The sequence below is a fragment of the Lepidochelys kempii genome, chromosome 6 (genome assembly GCF_965140285.1).
Source record: "Lepidochelys kempii isolate rLepKem1 chromosome 6, rLepKem1.hap1, whole genome shotgun sequence".
Taxonomy (NCBI): Eukaryota; Metazoa; Chordata; order Testudines; family Cheloniidae; genus Lepidochelys; species Lepidochelys kempii.
In genome coordinates, this window is record NC_136385.1 from 51,974,687 (window position 1) to 51,997,350 (window position 22,664).

At 43.1% G+C, this 22,664-nt stretch overlaps 1 protein-coding gene across 5 annotated transcripts in view; it reads left to right on the forward strand.

Annotated features, from left to right (window-relative positions):
* The first annotated feature begins 4,925 nt into the window (after positions 1–4,925).
* Positions 4,926–22,664, forward strand: part of CAPRIN1 (cell cycle associated protein 1) — an 82,083-nt gene continuing 64,344 nt past the window's right edge. For 4 of the 5 annotated variants that reach the window (XM_073347912.2, XM_073347915.2, XM_073347916.2 and 1 more), the window contains exons 1-2: positions 4,926–5,076; positions 5,402–5,607. In XM_073347912.2, coding sequence (XP_073204013.1) covers positions 5,404–5,607 — 204 coding nt within the window. In that variant the 5' untranslated portion in view covers positions 4,926–5,076; positions 5,402–5,403. Of the gene's footprint in view, positions 5,077–5,105; positions 5,267–5,401; positions 5,608–22,664 lie in introns of those variants that run through there. The other variant, XM_073347913.2, reaches the window with a different exon arrangement.

The following is a 22,664-nucleotide window of genomic DNA, read 5'->3' on the forward strand; positions in this document are numbered from 1 at the left end:
TAAGGAACCCAGGAGAGGAAGCAGGAGAATAAAGACAATGGACTTCAAAAAGTCAAACTTGAGCAAACTCAGAGAATTGATAGGTAAGATCCCATGGGAAGGAAATCTACGGGAAACAAGAGTTCAGGAGAGTTGGCAATTTTTTAAAGAGACATTATTAAGGGCACAAGAGCAAATAATACCAATGTGTAGGAAAGGTAAGAAGTATGGTAAAAGGCCACCTTGGCTTAACCAGGCGATCTTCAATTACCTGAACTCAAAATAAAGAGTCATACAAGAAATGGAAAATAGGTCAAATTTCAAAGGATGAGTATTAAAAAAAAAAACACACAAGCTGTTAGGGACAAAATTAGAAAGGCCAAGGCACAAAACAAGGTTAAACTAGCTAGGAATATAACAGGTAACAAGAAAGCATTTTACAAATACATGAGAAGCAAGAGAGGACAGGATAGGTCCGTTACTAAATTAGGAGGGAAAGACAATAACAGAAAACACAGGGATGGCTGAAGTGATTCAGTTTTGTTTCAGATTTCAACAAAAAAGTTAGCAATGATTGGAAGACTGTGTGACCATCAGATCATCTCCGGAGGTAGCTAGGAAAAGAACAACTTAAGAATTACTTAGACAAGTTAGTCTTCAAGTCAGCAGGGACTAACAAAATATATCCTAGAAAGGGGTGGGCAAACTTTTTGGCCTGAGGGCCACATCGGGTTTCTGAAATGGTATGGAGAGCTGGTTAGGGGACGCTGTGCCTCCCCAAAGAGCCAGGCATGGTCCGCCCTCTATCCAACCCCCCCCCCACTGCTTCTCGCCCCCCGCCCGGGACTCCTGCCCCATCTAAACCCCCCTGTTCCCTGACGGCCTCCAGGGACCTCTGCCCCATCCACCCCCCGCTCTTGTCTCCTGACCACCCCCAACTGCCCCCTGCCATCCCATCCAATTCCCCTCTCCTTCATTCCTGGGACCCCTGCCCCATCCAACCACACCTTCTCCTTGACTGCCCCTCGACCCCCTGTCCCTTACTGCTCCCCGCCACCCCATCCAACCCCTCCTCTCCTTCCTGACTGCCCCCCCAGGACCCCTGCCCCCATTCAACCCTCCTGTTCCCCGCCCTCTGACCGCCCCAACCCCATCCACACCCTCAGCCCCTGACCACCAACCCTCCCCCCCCGCTCCCTGCCCCCTTACCACGCTGCCTGGAGCAGCGGTGGCTGGCGGCGCAGCTGCACCAGAACTGGCAGCCGCACTGCGCAGCACAGAGCACCAGGTCAGGCCGGGCTCTGCAGCTGTGCTGCCCTGCTGCCCAGAGCATTGCCCCGGTGGCGCAGTAAGCTGAGGCTGCAGGGGAGGGGGAACAGCAGGGGAGGGGTCGGGGCTAGCCTCCTAAGCCAGGAACTCAGGGGCCGGGCAAAACGGTCCTGCGGGCCGGATGTGGTCCACAGGCCATAGTTTGCCCACCTCTGTCCTAAACTAATTAAGGAACTATCTAAAGAGATCTCTGAGCCATTAATGATTATCTTTCAGAACTTGTGGAGGATGGGAGAGATATCAGAGGACTGGAAAAGGACAAATACAGTATCTATCTAGCAAAAGGGAATAAGGATAACCCTGGGAATTATAGACCAGTCAACTTAATTTATTTTGCTCCAGAAAGATAACGGAGCAAATAATCTAACAATGAATGTGTAAGAACCTAGAAGAAAATAAGGTAATAAGTAACAGTCAATAGGGATGAAGTGAGCTGTAGCTCACGAAAGCTTATGCTCAAATAAATTGGTTAGTCTCTAAGGTGCCACAAGTACTCATTTTCTTTTAGTCAGTAGGGATTTGTCAAGAACAGAACCTGTGAAACCAACTAATAGCCTTCTTTGACAGGGTAACAAACCTTGTGGATGGGGGGAAGCAATAGATATCCTATATCTGAGCTTTAGTAAGGCTTTTGATATATGACCGTCTCATAAACAAACTAGAGAAATACAACCTAGGTGAACCTACTATAAGGTGGGAATACAACCAGATGGAAAATCGTACTCAGAGTAGTTATATAGTGCAGTGGTTCACATTCGAACTGGAAGAGTATATAAAGTGGGATCCTTCAGGGATGTGTCCTGGGTCTGGTTCTGTTCAGTATCTTCAGAAATGACTTGGATAATGGCATAGAACATATGAAGTTTGCTGATTATACCAAGCTGGGAGTGGTTGCAAGCGCTTTGGAGGGCAGGATTAGAATTCAAAATAATCTTGATAAACTGGAGAAATGGTCTTATTTAAACAGGATGAAATTCAATAAGGACAAATACAAAATACTACAACTTAGCAAGGAATAGTCAATTGCACAAATACAAAATGGGAAATGAGTTCGTAGAAAGGAGTTCTGCAGGAAAGGATCTGGTGGTTATAGTGAATGACCACACTATAACCACAAATGAAATACGGGTCAACAATGTAATACTGTTGCAAAAAAAAGCAAACATCATTCTTGGGTGTATTAGTAGGAGTGGTATAAGCACGACACGAGAAGTAATTCTTCCATTCTACTCTAATAAGGCCTCAACTGGAGTATTGTGTTCAGTTCTGGACGCCATATTTTAGGAAAGATGTAGACAAACTGGAGAAAATCCAGAGGAGAGCAACAAAAATTATTGAAGTTCTAGAAAACATGACCTTTGTGGAAAGATTGAAAATTTGGGCTTGTTTAGACTGGAAAACATAAAACTGAGGGTCCCCTCCCCACAACATGATAACAGTCTTCAAGTATGTAAAAGGTTGTTTTAAAGAAGAGGGTGCTAAATTGTTCTCCTTAACCACTAAGGACTGGACAAGAAGTAATGGTCTTAAATTGCAGCAAGGGAGATTTAGCTTAGACATTAGGAACAACTTCCTGTCAGTATAGTTAAGCACTAGAACAAATTATCTAGGGAGACTGTGGAATCTCCATCATTGGAGGTTTTTAAGAACAGGTTAGACAAACACCTCTCAGGGATGGCCTAGATAATACTTAATCCTGCATCAGTGCAGAGGACTGGACTAGATGACCTATGAAGATCCCTTCCCGTCCTACATTTCTATTTCTATCCAACAATTGAAATTGGCCCCCAGTCTCCTCACTAGTTTAATAATCTCATGTATATGAGCAGCAGAGATTCACAACAAAGACCCTCCAGTGTAGATGAACAACCACCCAAATGCTACCCTATGGGAAATGTTCCTTTGTAACGTCAGCTAGAAAGGGTATTCTTCACTTCCAGATCAAACTATTGTGTAATGTTGCTGTTCTACAGTTATGTTTCATCTTGGAGGTGGCTACACTTATATGAATTGCTTCCTAAATATAGTTTGCACCATCAACCTGTACAGCACTTTGAATAAATGATACTTCGTATATGCAAGGACATTAACTATTGCAAATTATTTGTCAGAGATTATAGAAAAGCCAGAAAGCAGGTTTGCTTAGCATGGAGCTAAAAGTAGGTAAAATGAGCAACAGAAGTATAGGAACACAAGTTAGCTAATTATCAAATTCACAAGAAATGTAAGGGGCATTTCTCCCCTAAAATACCAAGGAAAACATTCCCTTATATTATAAAAAAGGGCAGCTGAATAATTGCCAAAGCCTTTCCAGCTTGGTTTGCCACATTCAGGGGCATTTCGGTTGTCTCCAGATGTCACACTTGCATCTCCTTAAAATAGGTACAGCATTCCTTTTGAATGCAAATTTGCCTTTGTACAACACAAGCCAGGTATTGTCTCACTGTTAATTCCCGCAAATGATAAAGAAATAAAGTAATAGGCTTTCAGTTTCCTGGACTGAAATTAAAGTCCAGCAACAGCTGAAAGGGGTTGGATTCATTATACTGTCTTAGGTCAGAAATGTATATAAAGTTTAATAGGCATGTATTAGACAGGCATCAATATCTGCAAGAAAGACACTGGAACCTTTAACACCACACCTGGCAGGTAAGGAAAGAAAGGCAATTGTTTGCCCGTGCCTACAATGCATGTATTATATCTCAACCCCCAAACGTGGATGTAGCAGGTGGCTCGCATTGGAGATGTTGATCACCCATCCTGTTGTTTCAGGGATGCTCCTTACGTGGTACCTAACATCCCATGAGCCGTACCCAGTAAGGAGCAGCTACTGAGCGTTAGCTGATTAGGCAAAAACTAAGCTTCCAAGCCACACGTCTGCGGGTCAGAAGTTCACGGTGACTCTGCACCAGACACAAACCACCCCACAGGGACGGTCCTCAAAGGGCCCCTGTCCTGTACCGTCCGGGCAATGGGGTTTCTTTGCGTGGAACCACAGCGGCCCACAGGCGCGCTGCCGGCGGCCTCGCTCGGGCACCGCGGGTGACAATGCTCAGCGCGCGTGACGCCCCGGGTCATCCCCAGAACGCTCCCGGGCTCGGCAGCCACGGCCCGGCCCACCGGGCGCGCCCGCCCGCCAGCGGAGCCGAGCGGCCCCCACTGCCGAGCCCCTGATCCCTTCCCCCGCCTCGGGGGGGGGGGGGGTCCACGCAACCGTCCCCACAGGAGAAGGGGCTGGAGCTGCCCACGCGGCCGCTGCCCGGGCCGGATTGGGACGCGGCTGGGCTGGGCTGGGCTGGACTGCCGCTAGAGGGGATTCCCCGTTGCCCGACAAGCCCGGCCCGTTCCCGCGGGGTCCTGCCAAGAGCCCCTTTGCTCTTTCCATTGTGTGCCGGGTTTTAGTGGCTAGCGCGCGCCTGAACGACTCGTCCGGGAAAGGCCTTGGCATTTGGAAGGGGGATTGTTGGATGCACGATGGGGGCGCGCCGCAATCCTGAGCCCGTCCCGTTATGGGATGCAGAGCGGTCAGTGGCTCAGGCGTTCTACGAGGACACACCCCGCCGCCGAGGACCCATCGCTCGCTCGCAACCCGGCCCTGCCTGTCTGAGGCGCGCGCGCGCCCCAGTCTCTTCCTTTAGTAGCTCGGTGCAGAGGTAGCAGGAGCGGCGCAGGCGGCGGCGGGGCCGGAGTGGGCTGAGGCGGCCATTCCCAAAAGCGAGAACGCAGCGCACTGAGCCCCTCCCCTTGGGACACTCACGCACACACACGGTGAGGGGGGTGGTGGTGACGAAGGGTTCCTGACACGGGGTCGGGAGGGTTTCCGTGAGTGACCGTTGAACCGGGATAGGGGACGAGCGGCGCCAGGAGGCTGCTGGTCACGTGATTCCAGAGCGCCCTCGTCGTAGGCGGACAGAGCCGAATCGATTTGGTTGCGAGATCGTTGGGCGCGCGCCTGCAGGTGCGGCTCCGACGCTCGTCCTGGGGGTGGGGTGGGTGAGGAAGGTTGGTGGGTGCGCGCGCGCCCTCCCGCGTGTCCCCTCCGGCGGCCCGTCCAGCCATCCCCCTTAACGCGCTCTCCATTTCTCGCCTGTAGAGATGCCCTCGGCCACCAACAGCACTATGGCGAGTAGCAGCGGCAAAGTGGGGCCAGTGCCGGCGGGTAGCGAGGCCGCCCCGGCAGCGGCTCCCCCCCAGGCGGTAGTGGCTGCGGGCGGCAGCACCAGCTCGGTGCAGACAGAGGCCATGAAGCAGATCCTGGGAGTGATCGACAAGAAGCTGCGCAACCTGGAGAAGAAGAAGGTACCGTATCTCCCCGCACTCCGGTCTGGGCCCGGCCACCCCCTCCCGCGTTCTGGCTTCGCTGCACCAGCCCTCCCCGGACTCCTCTTTCCCTCTGGGTCTCCAGGTTCCCTTCCCCGCCCAGGGGTTTCCTCTCCCCGGCGGCCTGTCGTCCTGTCTCACGCCGGGACTGTGGAATCACCTTTCCCCATCATCCACGGCGGGGATTGGCCGGCCCGTGCCCCGCTGTGCGGGGAGCGAGGTTCCGGGTCTCGGTGCTCCTGCACCTGGTCGGCCTGGTCCACGGGGGTTGCCGCGGGCGTGCTCGGGGCGTTCCCGGTGCGGGCCCGGCGGAGGCTACCGCCCGAAGGTTCCAGAAGAGCGCCCGCCTCGCCCGGGGCATTCCTTTCCTGCCCCGCCTGGCCGAAGCGCGCAGCCCTTTGTTCGCAAAGCCCAGTGTGGGGTGATGCGTGTCCCACTCACGGGGCTGTTTGGGTTCGGACACAGGCAGGAGGAGCCGCCACTGCCCCCTTTCCCGTCCTCTCAGTCGGTGAGACAACGCAGTCCCCACCCCCACCCCTTTGTTCCTGTGGGCCGGGGTCTTCGCGAGCTCAGCCTTTGCGGGGGGATGAATTGGGCTTGTAACCGCCCCATGGAGTAGCGGCGTCTCTCCCGGGATAGAGAGCTGGGTGGGTGCGGGACGATAGGATCTGCAGTCTGTGGGGCTCACGGACTGTGCACATGGAGGCTGAAGCTAACATGGCGGCGGCGAGAGGCAGTCTCAGCCTCTCCGAGGCAGCTGCATTGTGTGAGCAGGCACTGGCAGCACAAAGCCGGGGCCAGCCGGCCACCCTGCCAGAGATTCCCAGCCCCTGGAGGCTTCCTCTGTATGGGTCACACAGCCAAGACTCGAAGGCTTCTAGGATATTGTACAACAGCCCTCGCCCTGACTCTTGGGGTGTCTCTTGTGGGAATATCAGTTAATCTCAGAGGGTCTGGGTTGCCCCTCAGAGTGATGGTGTTGTGATTACTTACCATTTCTATGGTACCAGTTGTGTATATGGTGCTGTGTGTCAGATGGATCTTGCCACACAAGTGGCCCGGTTCTACAGAGCTTAATGGGTAAATGTAATAGGACACAATAGCAAAGACAAGTTTGAATGGTTATTGCCCCCCATTAAAAGCTCTGGAGTTTTGGTGATATACTTGAGAAATATTGGTGATATACTTGAGAAAGTTAAAACTTGGGATACTACCAAAAAATTCTGAACTGCAGCAAGGTTAATCTCTTAATTCTGCTTTTGTTTTTAATGTTAAAAAAACCATAAATTCAGTTATGAAATTTTGTTTCACTTTTAATTAAAAACAAAACTTGAAATATGAGTAGTCTAGTTTGGGATGAATTAACTATATTAAGGCAGTAAAGGTGACGTGCAAAGGGGCCAGAAATTGTGCTTACTTTACACCTGTATGCATGAGTGCACTGCTTTTTTTCCTTTTAAAAAATACAAGGCATGTTAACTGCTCTCATTTTAAAGAGAGAGGGAAGGCTTTCTGTATGACTTTAAAATGTGGCCGGGGAGTTCTCTCATACTTTGCCTGTAGACAGACTTTACACTTGTACAAGCAAAGGTGTGATATTAAACAGTTAAATCAGTGCAAGCTTATGTGTAGACAAAGTCTTAGTCTTTAACTGAAGGTTTGGAGTTTTTCAATCAATCCTTAAAACTTTCCCCAAGTGTTTTAAGTGAATTAAGTAAATTGTAAATGGTCTGAATAAAAAACTTCAGACAAAACAAGGAAGTGAAACAATATCATAAATCTGCTAGTTTTCCAAGATGGACACAACTTGAATTTTCAGTTAAAAATTCGGAGGTGGGCAGGGTGGTAGGGAGAAGAGCTTTTCAGACCTTCTGCCCTAAAACAAGCAAAAACTGCACAAGTACAGCCTTTCTGCCTTGGGTCACTTTTACCTGTTGTCTGTATGCAGCAGTTTCTGAAGTTTTAAAGAAACTTCATAACTTACATTTTAACGAATGCCTTTAGTGTTCGTCTTTTAATGCAGTTGCTCTCAACCTTTCTAGACTACTGTAACCCTTTCAGAAGTCTGATTTGTCTCGCATATCCCCAAGTTTCACCTCGCTTAAAATCTACTTGCATACAAAATCAGACATAAATATACAAAAGTATCACATACAGTATAACTGAAAAATTGTTTACTTTCTCATTTTTACCATATAATTATAAAATCAACTGGAATATAAATATTGTACTTACATTTCAGTGTATAGTGTGCAGAGCAGTTTAAAAAGTCATTTTATGAAATTTTAGTTTGTACTGACTTTGCTAGTGCTTAGGTAGCCTGTTGTAAAACTGGGCAAATATCTAGATGAGCTGATGTACTCCCCTGGAAGACCACTGCATACCCCCAGCGGTACATGTATCCCTGGTTGAGAACCACCTTTTTAATGGACTTTCTGGTAAAGTTCTATGGAGAGTATCTTAAACTAGAAAGTTATAAGTAGAAGACCTCAGAATTCTGATACAAATGCATGCAATTTGGGACATTTTAGCTTGTGAATTCCTTAGTCTCTGTTAGTTCCCCATACCTGTTATAATATACGGAGAGCAGTAGTAACTGCTAAATTAAGGTGTCTTGAGCATTTCATTATAACTTTACATTTGCTTATTGCTTTCTGAAACTTGGCAAGGAAACTTCCCTCACAGAGAAGAACCTTTGAGTGGTTGTGGTGTGAATTGCTTTTGAGTTGAGAAATTATTGTGTATTAGTACTATATTTTGGGTTTTTGTTTTTTTTTTGTTGCACACAAAGTGTGCAGTTAAGGTCAGGTTGTATGTGCATAGCTAGCTTAGCACTGTGCACGGTGATGAATGCGTGAAGGGGACAAGCGCTCCTGCACAACTCTGAAGACTTGCTGCAGACCTCGTAATGTGTATAGGATAAATGGTTCTTGGATGTGTCAAGCCAAATTGTTAAACTATGGATTTTTTTTCTTGTCTTTAAAAAGAATAAATCAAAGGTGTTCAGAGAATACTAAGTTTTGAAGATTGTCATTTCCTTACTTAGCCATGCAGAGACTACGTTCGCAGTATTTATTTGTGCTTATGTATTGTTTGTGATCACATGCTGTTTCTTAAATGCAGTATTCATACAACTACATTTTTTAATCTTCTAAATTTCTGAAGATTTTTTGCATATAAAGGGTAAGATCAGAAATTATACAGTCTCGAGTCAAGTGGATGAAAAATGTTAAATGTGAAAACATCTGATAATGTGAAAGATTAAATGCTTTCACTAAAGGAGTTTACAGATGTTCATCTAGAAGGACAATTGAGTTAAATTTTGAATGCTTATTAGCAAAGAACAAAGTAAAAATACTGTTGATTTGGTGACCTGTGCAATTAGTTAGGACATATTTTAGATATTTAAATCTTAAATGGTAAGTGTGGCTTGTGGTCTAATAAAATACACTTTTGCTGTAGAAATTAGAAATGCCACATCTTGACTCAGAAGTCTTTTTAGCTTCACACTTTCATTAGCTGGTTTCAGAGTAACAACCGTGTTAGTCTGTATTTGCAAAAAGAAAAGGAGTACTTGTGGCACCTTAGAGACTAACCAATTTATTTGAGCATAAACTTTCGTGAGCTACAGCTCACTTCATCGGATGCATGCTGTGGAAAATACAGAAGATCTTTTTATACACACAAACCATGAAAAAATGGGTGTTTACCACTACAAAAGGTTTTCTCTGCCCCCACCCCACTCTCCTGCTGGTAATAGCTTATCTAAAGTGATCACACTCCTTACAATGTGTATGATAATGAAATTGGGCCATTTCCAGCACAAATCCAGGGTGGGGAGAAAACCTGGATCTTCTGTACTTTCCACAGTATGCATCCAATGAAGTGAGCTGTAGCTCACGAAAGCTTATGCTCAAATAAATTGGTCACTTTCATTAGCTGGCTCTGTAAGAGTAAAGTGATATTGCTAAACTCAAGTAGTAATAATTTTGGAATTACAATACAGTATTTGTTCAAAATATGTTGAAAATAATTCAAGCTAGAAACCATAGTAATTACAGGTGTTTATACTAAATTGCTAGTTATATTTCATTCTTCTTGTTTTCAGTTTGCTGCAGAACTAAAGTGTTAAAAGTTCCAAAGAGCCAAAGTGGTACATGTTTAAAGGGGGATGACAGTAACCCAGTTTCTTCTCTTTTAGATGTATAAAGAGAGCCTGAGGATGTGTTTTACCTTTTAGAAAGATAAGGAATGCTGAATCTTGTTTTTGGACTGCTTAAAGGTCTCTTACGTGTTAAGAGCTTCCTTAGGTCCTAATTCAAGGGATGTTCTATTGTTTAAAGTCTTTTTTCTTCCATCTACTTATGAGTTGAATTAAATAGGTGTTTAAAAAAGTTTTAAACAGTCCGAATAAAAATCACTTAAACCTCTTTCGACTTCACTTGCATGATGTGTGATGTTAAAATCCTACTAGTTCTGTAATTACTCATAGTCTTCCAGGAAAAGCAAGCTAGATCCAAATCTCAGTTTCTGTTGTGTTTTAATACAGAAGCTTTTTTTCTCGGGGTAGGGGTAAGAGCAAACATTGTCTCCATTTTACAGCCTGGGGGCAGGAGAGAAACACATGCACCAGTTGAGCTGTAGCTCACAAAAGCTTATGCTCAGATAAATTTGTTAGTCTCTAAGGTGCCACAAGTACTCCTTTTCTTTTTCTTCCCTTTCAGTTCACCTATAATACCATACACAACCAAACTTCATGTGCTGTGCTAACTGTGCCATTGTCTTATGAAGCTTTAGAATGCTTAAAAATATGAAAGATACTGTATTAAAACCATATTCTGTAAATTGATAAATATGAATGTGAGAAGGCTGTACCAGTTTAACAACAAGTGTAGGTTTTAAACCAGTTTGGTAAATCCAGACATTCCTTTTGATTTAAACCAACCTTGATTTGGCTTGGCTGAAGTCAATTGGGAAACGGTTTAAACTAAAATAGGTGGCCATCCTGGAGATAGCACTAATTTTAAAACAGATTTAAGTTAAATTGCTGCATCTTTGTCTTGTAGCCAAACCATAGATATGAGTCTAAATATCTTAATGACGTTTGCCAATATATATTTCATGGATGGTTCTACTATCCTCAGTAACATAGGCATTTCCATTGGAATACATCAATTGGGTATTTCAGATTGACCTAATATTTTAGATAGTATTTGTCTCTCTGCTTCTACTTTTTGATAGATGTGCTAGACTTTCTGCATGAAAGATCTGACTAACAATCAGTCTATACTAGGGCATTGTGATAAGTTTCTTCTGAAGAGGTCTTATGGAAGCAACCGTTGTTGCTAGGTTTAAGGCCCCTCTGGTGATCAAAGGCTCTTCTCACCGATACACTGATCTCTATGTAGCTTTGGTGAAGCAGTTGCATGTTCTGTCAGGAGGGCTGTCTTCCTATTTCCTTGTGGGATAGCACTAAATCAGTCCTGAGATTGTTGTCTCTTTTTTCCAAGTTACTTTCTTTTGTTGGTATCCAGCATGGCCTGTCTTAGGACAAAAAGAAAAGGAGTACTTGTGGCACCTTAGAGACGAACACATTTATTTGAGCATAAGCTTTCGTGAGTTACAGCTCACTTATCGGATGCATGCAGTGGAAATGCATATATCAGCTTATGCTCAAATAAATTGGTTAGTCTCTAAGGTGCCACAAGTACTCCTTTTCTTTTTGCGAATACAGACTAACACGGCTGCTACTCTGAAACCTATCTTAGGACAGTATCAGTCAGCACTGTTGTTACACTGCACAACACACGTTCAAAGAGGTGGGCCCAGTCCCTGCATTTGTTTTTTTTTAAGGAAACATGCTCAAAAGAAATGTCATCTAAAATGAAACTCAAAATTAGTTGTAATAAATCTGATTGGAGGTTTGTGTATTGAAATTGTGAATGGAGGCAGACTATGTGAAACCACAGCTGAATTCTTTTGTGTTGGAACCTCCAAGTGGCAGCAAGGATATACTGATTTTTGGATACATATTAAGTCCCAGCTCCAACCCTCAAAATTAAGCTCTCATACCTGTGTTTAAAAAAAAAAAAAAAAAAAAATTTGGAGGCACTAGTTCCTTGTTTGATCTCATTGTTTCATTTATAACTATTAGATTTTTTAAAATAGTATAGAAGTTATTTCTCTCAATGGTTGATATAACTTCTATTAACTAGTTATATATGCTCACTGAAGAGAAAATAGACTCCTTTTCTATGCATTGGGCAAAATATCTTAATTACCAATGTAAGTAGTTTTGCTGACTTTTTGCATTGATGGAAGCATGTGTTTGCCACAACATTTTAGAGCATCCAGCTCTCTGGACTGCTTCCCCCTTTAGATGACTCTTAAAAGATCATATTTATGTTTTGACTCTGGATTAAGCTACTGATGACTGAAAGAGTCCTTTGGCTGGACTAAATGTGTGTATTTAAAGGACTATGAAAGCCACTTAAGGTTGTACTTTCATAATGAACAAGAGGTAGCTCAGATCAGTAAAACTCACTAAGGCTCCCTTACGTCGACTTCCGTCTGTAAGCATCTACATTAAAATGCCCCTCCCGCCAATGTAAGTTGCCCACCCACCATACCAACTTAGTAACTCCATCTCTGTGAAAGGGGTAGCTTGTAAGTTGATTCAGTGTCTGTGTAGACACTGAGTTGTTTACATAGCCTGTTTCCGCGCTGGGGCTGACAACCCAGGGCAGTGAGGCTCAGGCTCACAATGTCCCACACTGTTAGTTAAATCGGTTCAAGCCCTTCTGGTGAAGACACGCACTGCTGACAGAAGGAGCATAGTGTGGACATTACAGTTGAAGTAATTACTGCGGTGGCTGTACGTTAACTTAACTTTGTAGTATAGACGTGCCCTGAGGCAGTGGCTTCCAACCTTTCCAGACTGCTGTACCTTTTTCAAGAGTCTGATTTGTTTTGCATGTCCCCAGGTTTCACCTGACTTAAAAACTACTTGCAAAATCAGACCTAAACATACAAAAGTGTCACAGCACACTATTACTCAAAAATTGCTTACTTTCTAATTTTTACCATATAATTATAAAATAAATCAATTGGAATATAAATATTGTACTTACATTTCAGTGTATAAAGAAAAGGAGGACTTGTGGCACCTTAGAGACTAACAAATTTATTTGAGCATAAGCTTTTGTGAGCTACAGCTCACTTCATCAGATGCATTCAGTGGAAAATACAGTGGGGAGATGTGTATATATACACAGAGAACGTGAAACAGTGGGTGTTACCATACACACTGTAACGAGAGTGATCACTTAAGGTGACAGGTTTCAGAGTAGCAGCCATATTAGTCTGTATCCGCAAAAAGAAAAGGAGGACTTGTGGCACCTTAGAGACTAACCAATTTATTTGAGCATAAGCTTTCATGAGCTACAGCCAATGAACTGGACAGCCTCTATGTGAAACAATAAATGGACACAAATCAGACATCAAGAATTATAACATTCAGAAACCAATTGGAGAACACTTCAATCTCTTTGGTCGCTCGATTGCAGACCTAAAAGTGGCAATTCTTCAACAAAAAAACTTCAAAAACAGACTCCAACAAGAGACTGCTGAATTGGAATTAATTTGCAAACTGGGTACAATTAACTTAGGCTTGAATAAAGACTGGGAGTGGATGGATCATTACACAAAGTAAAACTGTTTCCCCATATTTATCCTCCCCCCATGCTGGTCCTCAGATGTTCTTATCAACTTCTGGTAATGGCCCACCTTGATTATCACTACAAAAGTCCCCCTGCCCCCCCCCCCCTTGCTGGTAATAGCTCATCTTACCTGATCACTCTCGTTAGTGTTCTCTGTGTATATAAATCTCCCCACTGTATTTTCCACTGAATGCATCCGAGGAAGTGAGCTGCAGCTCACAAAAGCTTATGCTCAAATAATTTTGTTAGTCTCTAAGGTGCCACAAGTCGTCCTTTTCTTTTTGCAGATACAGACTAACACGGCTGCTACTCTGAAACATTTCGGTGTATAGTATATAGAGCAGTATAAACAAGTCATTGTCTGTCTATATGAAATTTTAGTTTGTACTGACTTCACTAGTGCTTTTTGTGTAGCCTGTTGTAAAACTAGTCAAATATCTAGATGAGCTGATGTACCCCTGGAAGACCCCAATGGGTACGCATATTCCTGGTTGAGAACCACTGCTCTAAAGCATGTGGTAAGTATTGCTGGAGAAGTCTAGTAGAATGGTAAAACAAAAATGCAGGTTATGTTGGCTTGATTGTATCGATAGAAGACTAGGGATGTCCAGATTGCAATAAAAATACTGTAGACAATGCATTCTGTTAGTATTTCTGCACTGAAATTTGCTAGCGATAGGGAATTCATCCACTAGGAAGACTTACAAAATATCTAGGTATATTCTGTCACCAATGCACAAATAATTTACTGACTAATTTCCAGTAAGATTAATAGGCCTTAGTGGGTAAATCACCGGTATCCTTAAGTTAAGACATATACACGTATTGCCTTGCATATTCAAGAGTGATTTTATTCAACTAAGATATTAGATATTTCCAGTTAATGGTGTAAACAAATAATGTTCTTAAAAACCAATTCAAATAAAGTGAGATTTTAAATTAGGACTGTCAATTAAAAAAATTAATCATGTTATTAATTTCACTGTTAAACAGTAATAGAATACCATTTATTTAAATATTTTTGGATGTTTTCCACATTTTCAAATATATTGATTTCAGTTACAACACAGAATACATCCACCTTGATTGATTTGGCCTCGTTAGCACTACAAAAAGTAATTTTCCCTCTGTTGATATTCACCCCTTCTTGTCAACTGTTGGGAATGGGCCACATCCACCATGATTGAATTGGCCTTGTTAGCAGTGACCCCCCACTTGGTAAGGCAACTCCCATCTTTTCATGTGCTGTGTATTTATACCTGCCTACTGTATTTTTCACTCCATGCATCTGATGAAGTGAGTTCGAGCCCAAGAAAGCTTATGCCCCAATAAATTTGTTAGTCTGTAAGTTGCCACAAGGACTCCTCATTGTTTTTACAGTGCTTACTTTATATTTTTGATTACGAGTATTTCCTAATGGATAAGGCATTGGCCTCCTACGCCAGGGATTGTTGGTTTGAGTTCCATCTGGGGTGAAGAGAATTTTAGGGGAGAGGGATAGCTCAGTGGTTTGAGCATTGGCCTGCTAAACCCAGGGTTGGGAGTTCAATCCTTGAGGGGGCCATTTAGGGATCTGTGGCAAAAATTGGGGATTGGTCCTGCTTTGAGCAGGGGGTTGGACTAGATGACCTCCTGAGGTCCCTTCCAACCCTGACATTCTATGATTCTATTAGCACTGTAAAAAACCCAGAATAAATAGTATTTTTCAGTTCACCTAATACGAGTACTGTCGTGCAATCTCTTTATCATGAAGTTGAACTTAGAAATGTAGAACTATCAATAAAAATAAATTGCATTCAAAAATAAAACAGTGTAACATTTTGGAGCCTTCAAGTCCAGTCAGTCCTACTTCTTGTTCAGCCAATCGCTCAGACAAACAAGTTTGTTTACATTTGCAGGAGATAATGCTGCCTCCTTGTTTACAGTGTCACATGAAAGTGAGAACAGGGGTTCGCATGGCGCAGTTGTAGCCAGCATCTCAAGATATTTACATGCCAGATGTGCTAAAATTCATGTTTCTTCATGCTTCAGCCACCATTCCAAGGGACATGTGTCCATGCTGATGACAGGTCCTGCTTGATAACCATCCATAGCAGTGCGGACTGATGCATGTTCACTTTCATTATCTGAGTCAGATGCACCAGCAGAAGGTTGATTTTCTTTTTTGGTGGTTCGGGTTCTGTAGTTTCTGCATCTAAGTGTTGCTCTTTTAAGACTTCTGAAAGCATGCTCCACACCTCATCCCTCTCAGATTTTGGAAGGCACTTCAAATTCTTAAACCTTTGGTCGAGTGCTGTAGCTATCTTTAGAAATCTCACATTGGTACCTTCTTTGCATTTTGTGAAATCTGCAGTGAAAGTGTTCTTAAAATAAACGTGCTGGGTCATCATCCGAGACCGCTATAACATGAAATATATGGCAGAATGTGGGTAAAACAGAGCAGGAGACATACTATTCTCCCCAAAGGAGTTGTTACAAATTTAATTAACACACTTCTTTTAATGAGCATCATCAGTATGAAAGCATGTCCTCTGGAATAGTGTCCAAAGCATGAAGGGGCATACAAATGTTTAGCATATCTGGCATGTAAATACCTTGCAATGCTGGCTACAAAAGTGTTGTGCTGGTGACATTGTATATAAGAAGAGGGCAGCATTATTTCCTGTAAATGTAAACAAATTAGTTTGTTTAGCGATTGGCTGAACAAGAAGTACAATCGTGATTAATATTTTTTGAGTTAATCATGTGAGTTAACTGCGATTAATCGACAGCCCTAATTTAAATGATGGTAAATATTCAGTTTAATGTCTTTGGTATTCTTTATAAAGCTGTGTTAAGTGCTCGACACTCAGATTTACATGAGAGCGCTCACTTACATTTTTTAATACAGTACATTGAGAAAATCCTCCAGTTCTAAATTCTTAGTTTCTGAATAAGAAACAAGGATGTTTATATTAATACAGCGTTGAAGCTGAAAATTCAGGAGCACATTAATATCATAGTAATATTTTATCTTTTGGATTTATAATGTGACCCTGTTGCATGTCCTATCTATTTTAGAGTATAAATTAAATAAGAGTGATCAACTATTTATTGTGTACAAGGAAAATAGGAACAGATAGTCCTATATGTGACATAGCCAAGTTGTGGATGTGGGGAAACAGTACCTCTTGGAATTTCTGAAGTTTTGAGTGCTCAGTTTCAACTTTCATATCACTTGAATGCTTGTGTGCATTTAGTTTTCCTGATTCTTTTTAAGAATGGGGAAAAAGTACTTTGTAGTCACTTTCAAGATGCCTTTGTGGTGCTAGATCTGTTAGATGACACATAATTGAGGAGGCAGTGAGTTGGGGAACATTCTAAACGACATGCATGAAAATATCAAACATTCGTTCATAAACTCTTTAATATAAAGTCAAGTTTTTCCCTCTTGAATAGTGACTATATAGCAAGTCACTCTTTAAATATTGACAGGTTTCAGAGTAGCAGCCGTGTTAGTATGTATTTGCAAAAAGAAAAGGAGTACTTGTGGCACCTTAGAGACTAACCAATTTATTTGAGCATAAGCTTTCGTGAGCTACAGCTCACTTTATCGGATGCAGTGAGCTGTAGCTCACGAAAGCTTATGCTCAAATAAATTGGTTAGTCTCTAAGGTGCCACAAGTACTCCTTTTCTTTAAATATTCTGACTTCATCTATCTGAATTACAAAACAATGCCAGTCAGAACATATATAACTTAGAAAAGACTAAGATAGCTTTACTTAAAAAAATAAATGTCAAGACCAAGCATGGAAAATTTTAGCCCAAAAGGAATTTGCTTGAGAAAAGTTGAAGTGAAATCAAAGAGGGTGATGGCTCAGAATGAAAATTAAACCTTATAGTTGCCAACAAACTCGGTATTAAAACAGACCAGTCAGACTTGGTCTGTCTCAGTTCAGGGCAACTGCACTTGTATTTTTCCCCTTCGTGATCCACCAAGGCATCTACTCTAGGCTCCTGGTTCCTCAGCTGTCACGTTTGTTGGGTGGAGACCTGCAGGTCTCTCCCTCCTGACCAGGGTTTTTTTCAGGCTGTGTAGTTCCCTGCTTACACATCCACAGCAAGCCAGACTGCCTAAACTGGCCAGCATCTGCGCTTTACTTGCCAGCAGTTGCTGATTACCACACAGGTCCTTCTAAGCAAGCATATTTATTCTTAAAGTAAAAGTATTTCAGAAAAAAAAATTAAACTAACAATAGAACTTACATGCTTGCTTAAAGCTTACCAGAGGTCACTCCAGCCTCAAACTCTGGTAGGCGTCAGTCCTTCAAGACCCACAATTGGGTTTTCCCTGTAGAAGTAAGTTCACAACAGTTTCAGATTCAGAACCAGAACAACCAGAACTAGTTCAGTCTTTCCTTTATACAGCTTTAGCTTTTGACCTTGTATTACAGGTGATCAGCAGATAGAAGCTCAGGGCATATCTTCAAAAGAATGGGGTTTGGGTAGCTGGACTTAAGGAATTTACATTCACCTCCCTTGAGCTATTTCTAGGAAATCCATTTCATATGTACAGTCCCAAACATCCATTCTTTGGCACGTTGTTCAGTATAGTCCTTTGATCATCCAAGCTTTATATCACATCTCACAGGGTCACCGTGGGTTGATGGCAGAGTAGGGACTAAAATTGGGATCTGATGACTGTCCTGTGACCTGTTTACTGGATCACTCTTCCACTCACTTTCCTCTTAAATTTTTCTGCTGTTTGTGCTTCAGAGTGCACATTCTGTGTGAGAACGTTGGATAAGCTTGTACAGGGAAAAAATCAGTAAAACATCTCATTTTGCGGGGCTACTGCAGTTGGGCTGCTAAGCAAAAATTAATGTTACAGCAGTTATTTTACAGCACTTCTTGCTGATGTTAGTTAACAGAGTAAATGAAGGTTTACAAAATGACACCTTTCTCTTTCTTATCTAGTAGTATCTTAGCCTAATGCGGTAGGTGACCTTCTGGAGCATGTCTACAACTACAAAGAAGTAACACTTATTCTGCATTTAGAATCTTGTTTGTGATAATGTGCATTTAGAGTAGCTTGTCCGCTGCATTACAGAGGGCAAGGCTGCCTTCCTTTGCCTTCACCTAAATATACTAAACATACTAAATATCTGGAAGCTTTGAGAAAGTAACATTAAACAGGAATGACTTTTTTTCCAGTTTGTTGTGATGGAGAAGCCTGTATAAAAACCTTTGTTTCTAATAGTTAAAACTCTTTTGAAAGAAAGCCAGGTTACCAAATTTAAATCGTGGTTCACAGCAGACTTTTTTCTTTTTTGGTGGTCAAACGTGCATTGTGTGACTGACTAGGCCAGGGGTGGCTAACCTGAGCCTGAGAAGGAGCCAGAATTTACCAATGTACATTGCCAAAGAGCCACAGTAATACATCAGCAGCCCCCCATCAACCCCGCTCCCAGTGCCCGCTCCCTCCCCGCACCTCCTGATCAGCTGTTCCATGGTGCTCAGGAGGCTCTGGAGGGGAGGGGGGAGCAAGGGCATGGCAGGCTCAGGGGGGAGGGGGCAGGAAGGGATGGAGTGGGGGCAGGGCCTGTGGCAGTCAGGGGTTGAGCACCCCCCTGCACATTGGAAAGTTGGCACCTGTAGCTCTGGCCCCAGAGTTGGTGCCTATAGAAGGAGCTGCATGTGGCTCCGGAGCCACTGGTTGGCCACCCCTGGACTAGGCTAACTGTAATGTGCTCAATGCTCTATTTAAGAGGGCTGTATCCTGAAGCTTGAGCTAGTGCTGAACATAGTTGCTTACCTCTTAAATGGTGATAGGCTGTTAGGAGTAAAACGCATTTGCTGCTTGCTCTGCCTGGCTAATGGTCTTTTGGGTATAGTTTAGTGCTCATCAGAGTATCTTCCGATCTATCTGTTGGTAACCACCTCACCTACTGTGTACCATTGTTGTGGTTTAATTTGACCAGGATACTCGGGTTGCTAGCTGTTGCCCAAATCAAACACTTGGCCAGGGACATTACATTATTGAGAGTTCAGGAAATCGTTAGTTGGAGAATTAATTTTCTGTGAAAAAGCTAATGTTGAACTATTTTTATTTTTTATGGAAAGGTGAAAAAGTTAACTATTTTGTCTACCTTTTTTAATTGTTGAGTTTTCAGTAAAATGGGCTGTTTTGGCAGAGGATGACTTAGTTTAAAAGGTATAGCTGGAGTATGAGTGGCTATAACTTTCTGTCTGGGACCACTGTCAGTAATTTATCTTACATAGCAGTTTGCATGTTATCCTTACTTTCACAAGCCCACAGCTTTCCGAAATAAATCTTTTGGGCTGAACTTTTCTACACTCAGTTTCCCAAAGTGAATTGTTTCAGAAACTTTGATCAAATACTTTCACTATCCGTTTTATCTTTCAATCAGAATGTTGTCACTGTCAACAAATGATGGTTAAAGAAACATTTAAACCTAGAACACAATCATGCCATGGTTTGCAGTGGGGGAGGTTTAGATTGGATATTAGGAAAAACTTTTTCACTAAGAGGGTGGTGAAACACTGGAATGCGTTACCTAGGGAGGTGGTAGAATCTCCTTCCTTAGAGGTGTTTAAGGTCAGGCTTGACAAAGCCCTGGCTGGGATGATTTAACTGGGAATTGGTCCTGCTTTGAGCAGGGGGTTGGACTAGATGACCTTCTGGGGTCCCTTCCAACCCTGATATTCTATGATTCTATGGTGTTTTCTTTAGTTTTTCTACTCCAGAGACCTTTTCCGCCCCTCCCCCCCCCCTTTTGTGCCTTCCTGTTTTGGTTACTATTAGTGATTCCTTTAGTTTACTCTGGAATTTAAAACTGAGAGGACATGAAGTAGTAGGTTGAATCCAGATCTCCAAACAGCTTTTCATGGCGAACTTCGTGAAATATGCTCAGTCATATAGAAATAATGAAAATTCCAGATATATGAATACATTAACTTTTAGGTCTATGTAGACTTGAAAGGAATAGAATTTTAAGACCAAGTTTGCTGTTATGAGGTTGGATCCAACAGGCCTTTTCCCAGTATTTTATAACTTTAAAGTGACTATTAGGTCATCATTAGCCCAAAACATACATCTAGTAAAAACAAGTAGTGGTGGTTTTTTTTTTTTTTTTTTTTTTTTTTACAAAATCAAATGTTTGTCAATTTTTAGAATTCTAATGGAAACAGTTCCATGGACAAATACAGTAAAATTTTGAAAGTCACTGAAAAATAAATTAAACTTCAAAAATTTTTCCAGTTATAATAGCCTCAGATGGTATTAAAAATGGAGCTAGGAAAATTTTAAGATTTAACTTGTATTACCTTTTACAATGCTTCTATCTAAAGCGACATTTTTCAAACTGCGGTCTGCAGATCCAGGGAGGTCCCATTGATCAACCCCTCCCCCTCCCTTCCAGTGCCTCCTGCATGCCAGGGAACAGCTGTTCAGTGGTGTGCAAGGAGGCGCTGGGAGGAGGAGGAGTGGGGAGGGGGCAGAAAGAGGTGGGGAACAGGAGGGGCAAGGGTGGAGTGAAGGGTGGGAAGAGGTGGGATGGGGGGGGTTGGATCTGTGAAAATTTTTATATCAAAATGGGGGTCCTCGGGTTGCTAAAGCTGCATCAGCAGCAACCAGTTATCCCAATGTTGGCTTCACTGCCTGTATCTAAGTGAAGACAGAGAAAATCCTTTGGTGTTAAAAGTTCCATCATGGGTTACCTACATATGTAGTGCTAAGTAGTAGGGTTAGTGACAAAATATAAAAGGGGGAAACGTTCACTGGAAATTTTTGTCCTTTTGGGACTAACTTTTCAGAACTGTATTTTGATTCACATGAATAAAACCTTAAATTCAAGTGACTAAAAATAGTTTTGTGTAGTATTAATCTTATATTCCCAAGATATGTGACCTTCCAATTTTAAGAACAACTGACAGGTGACTAAAACTAAAAAGCCCTGTTCTTTAAAATAAATAGACTATAACTTGTAACTAGAATATTCTTTGCAGTGATTATCCCCCCAAAAAAAATTGTGTGTTTTTTGTGGTGGTCTTTTTGGTATTATGGTGATCAGGATATTCCTTGGTTGTTAAAAAAAAAAAAAAGGAAAGAAAAAGTTGGACTTGAATTTTGATTGTTCAAGGCAATATCTTTCCCAGTGTGTTGTATTTCACAAACATTAATCTGAATTGTGTGGACAAGCACTCATTTAATATCTGTAAATTTTCATAGTCTTCAAAGCTTTATAGCAATTGGTAAAGATATTAGTGTAGATTAAAGTGAATCCATAATTACAAACATCTTTAATAAAAACTGGTTACTATTTTAGGTCTCTAATTGTCTTGGGATGACTACCTTTTTCTAAGAATTGCTAAATTCTAAAGGCAGAAGGGGAATTTTTGAAGTTTGAAGAGAAGTTACCATTTGACTTGAGTTACATGCCACTAAAAATTACTGCACTTTGAAATATTGACTCTTGTCGACCATTTTTATCATCTTCTAGCTCTATTATGGCAGTTTTCTTTTTGACAAAATAGGCATTTCTTTATATTTGATAAGTATGTTTATTACATGGCTCGTGTATCATTTAGGTCGGGGTGGGCAAACTCTTTGGCCCGAGGGCCTCATCTGAGAATAGAAATTGTATGGTGGGCCATGAATGCTCACAAAGTTGGGGTTGGGGTGCGGGTGGTGGTGGTGAGGGCTCTGGTTGGGGGTGCGGGCTCCTGGGGGGGGCGTGGCAGAAATGAGTTCAGGTTGCGGGAGTGAGCTCTGGGCTGACGTGGTGGAGTGGGGTGCGGGGGGGAGGTGAGGGGTCTGGGGTGGGACTGGGGATGAGGGGTTTGGGGTGCAGGAGGGTGCTCTGGGCTGGGTCTGGGGGGTTCACAGGGCAGGGGGTTGGGGCACAGGGAGAGGCTTGGGTGCAGGCTCTGGGCGGTGCTTACCTCAAGCGACTCCCGGAAGCAGCAGCATGTCCCTTCTCTGGCTCCTATGCAGAGGTGCAGCCAGGCGTCTCTGCATGCTGCCCCATCTGCAGGCACTGCCCCTGCACTCCCATTAGCTGCGGTTCCCAGCCAATGGGAGCTGCGGGGGCAGTGCTTGGTGTGGGGGCAACGTGTGGAGCGGAGCCCCCTGGCTGACCCTATGTGTAGCAGTTGGGGTGGGGGCGGGGGCATACCACTGCTTCTGGGAGCCATGTGGCACGGCCCCCAACCCTGCTACCCGGCTGAAGCGCTGGAAGGGGGCCATGCCGCTGCTTCCAAGAGCCATGTGGAATGGCCCCTGACCCTGCTTCCCGGCTGGAGTGCCAGAGTAGGGC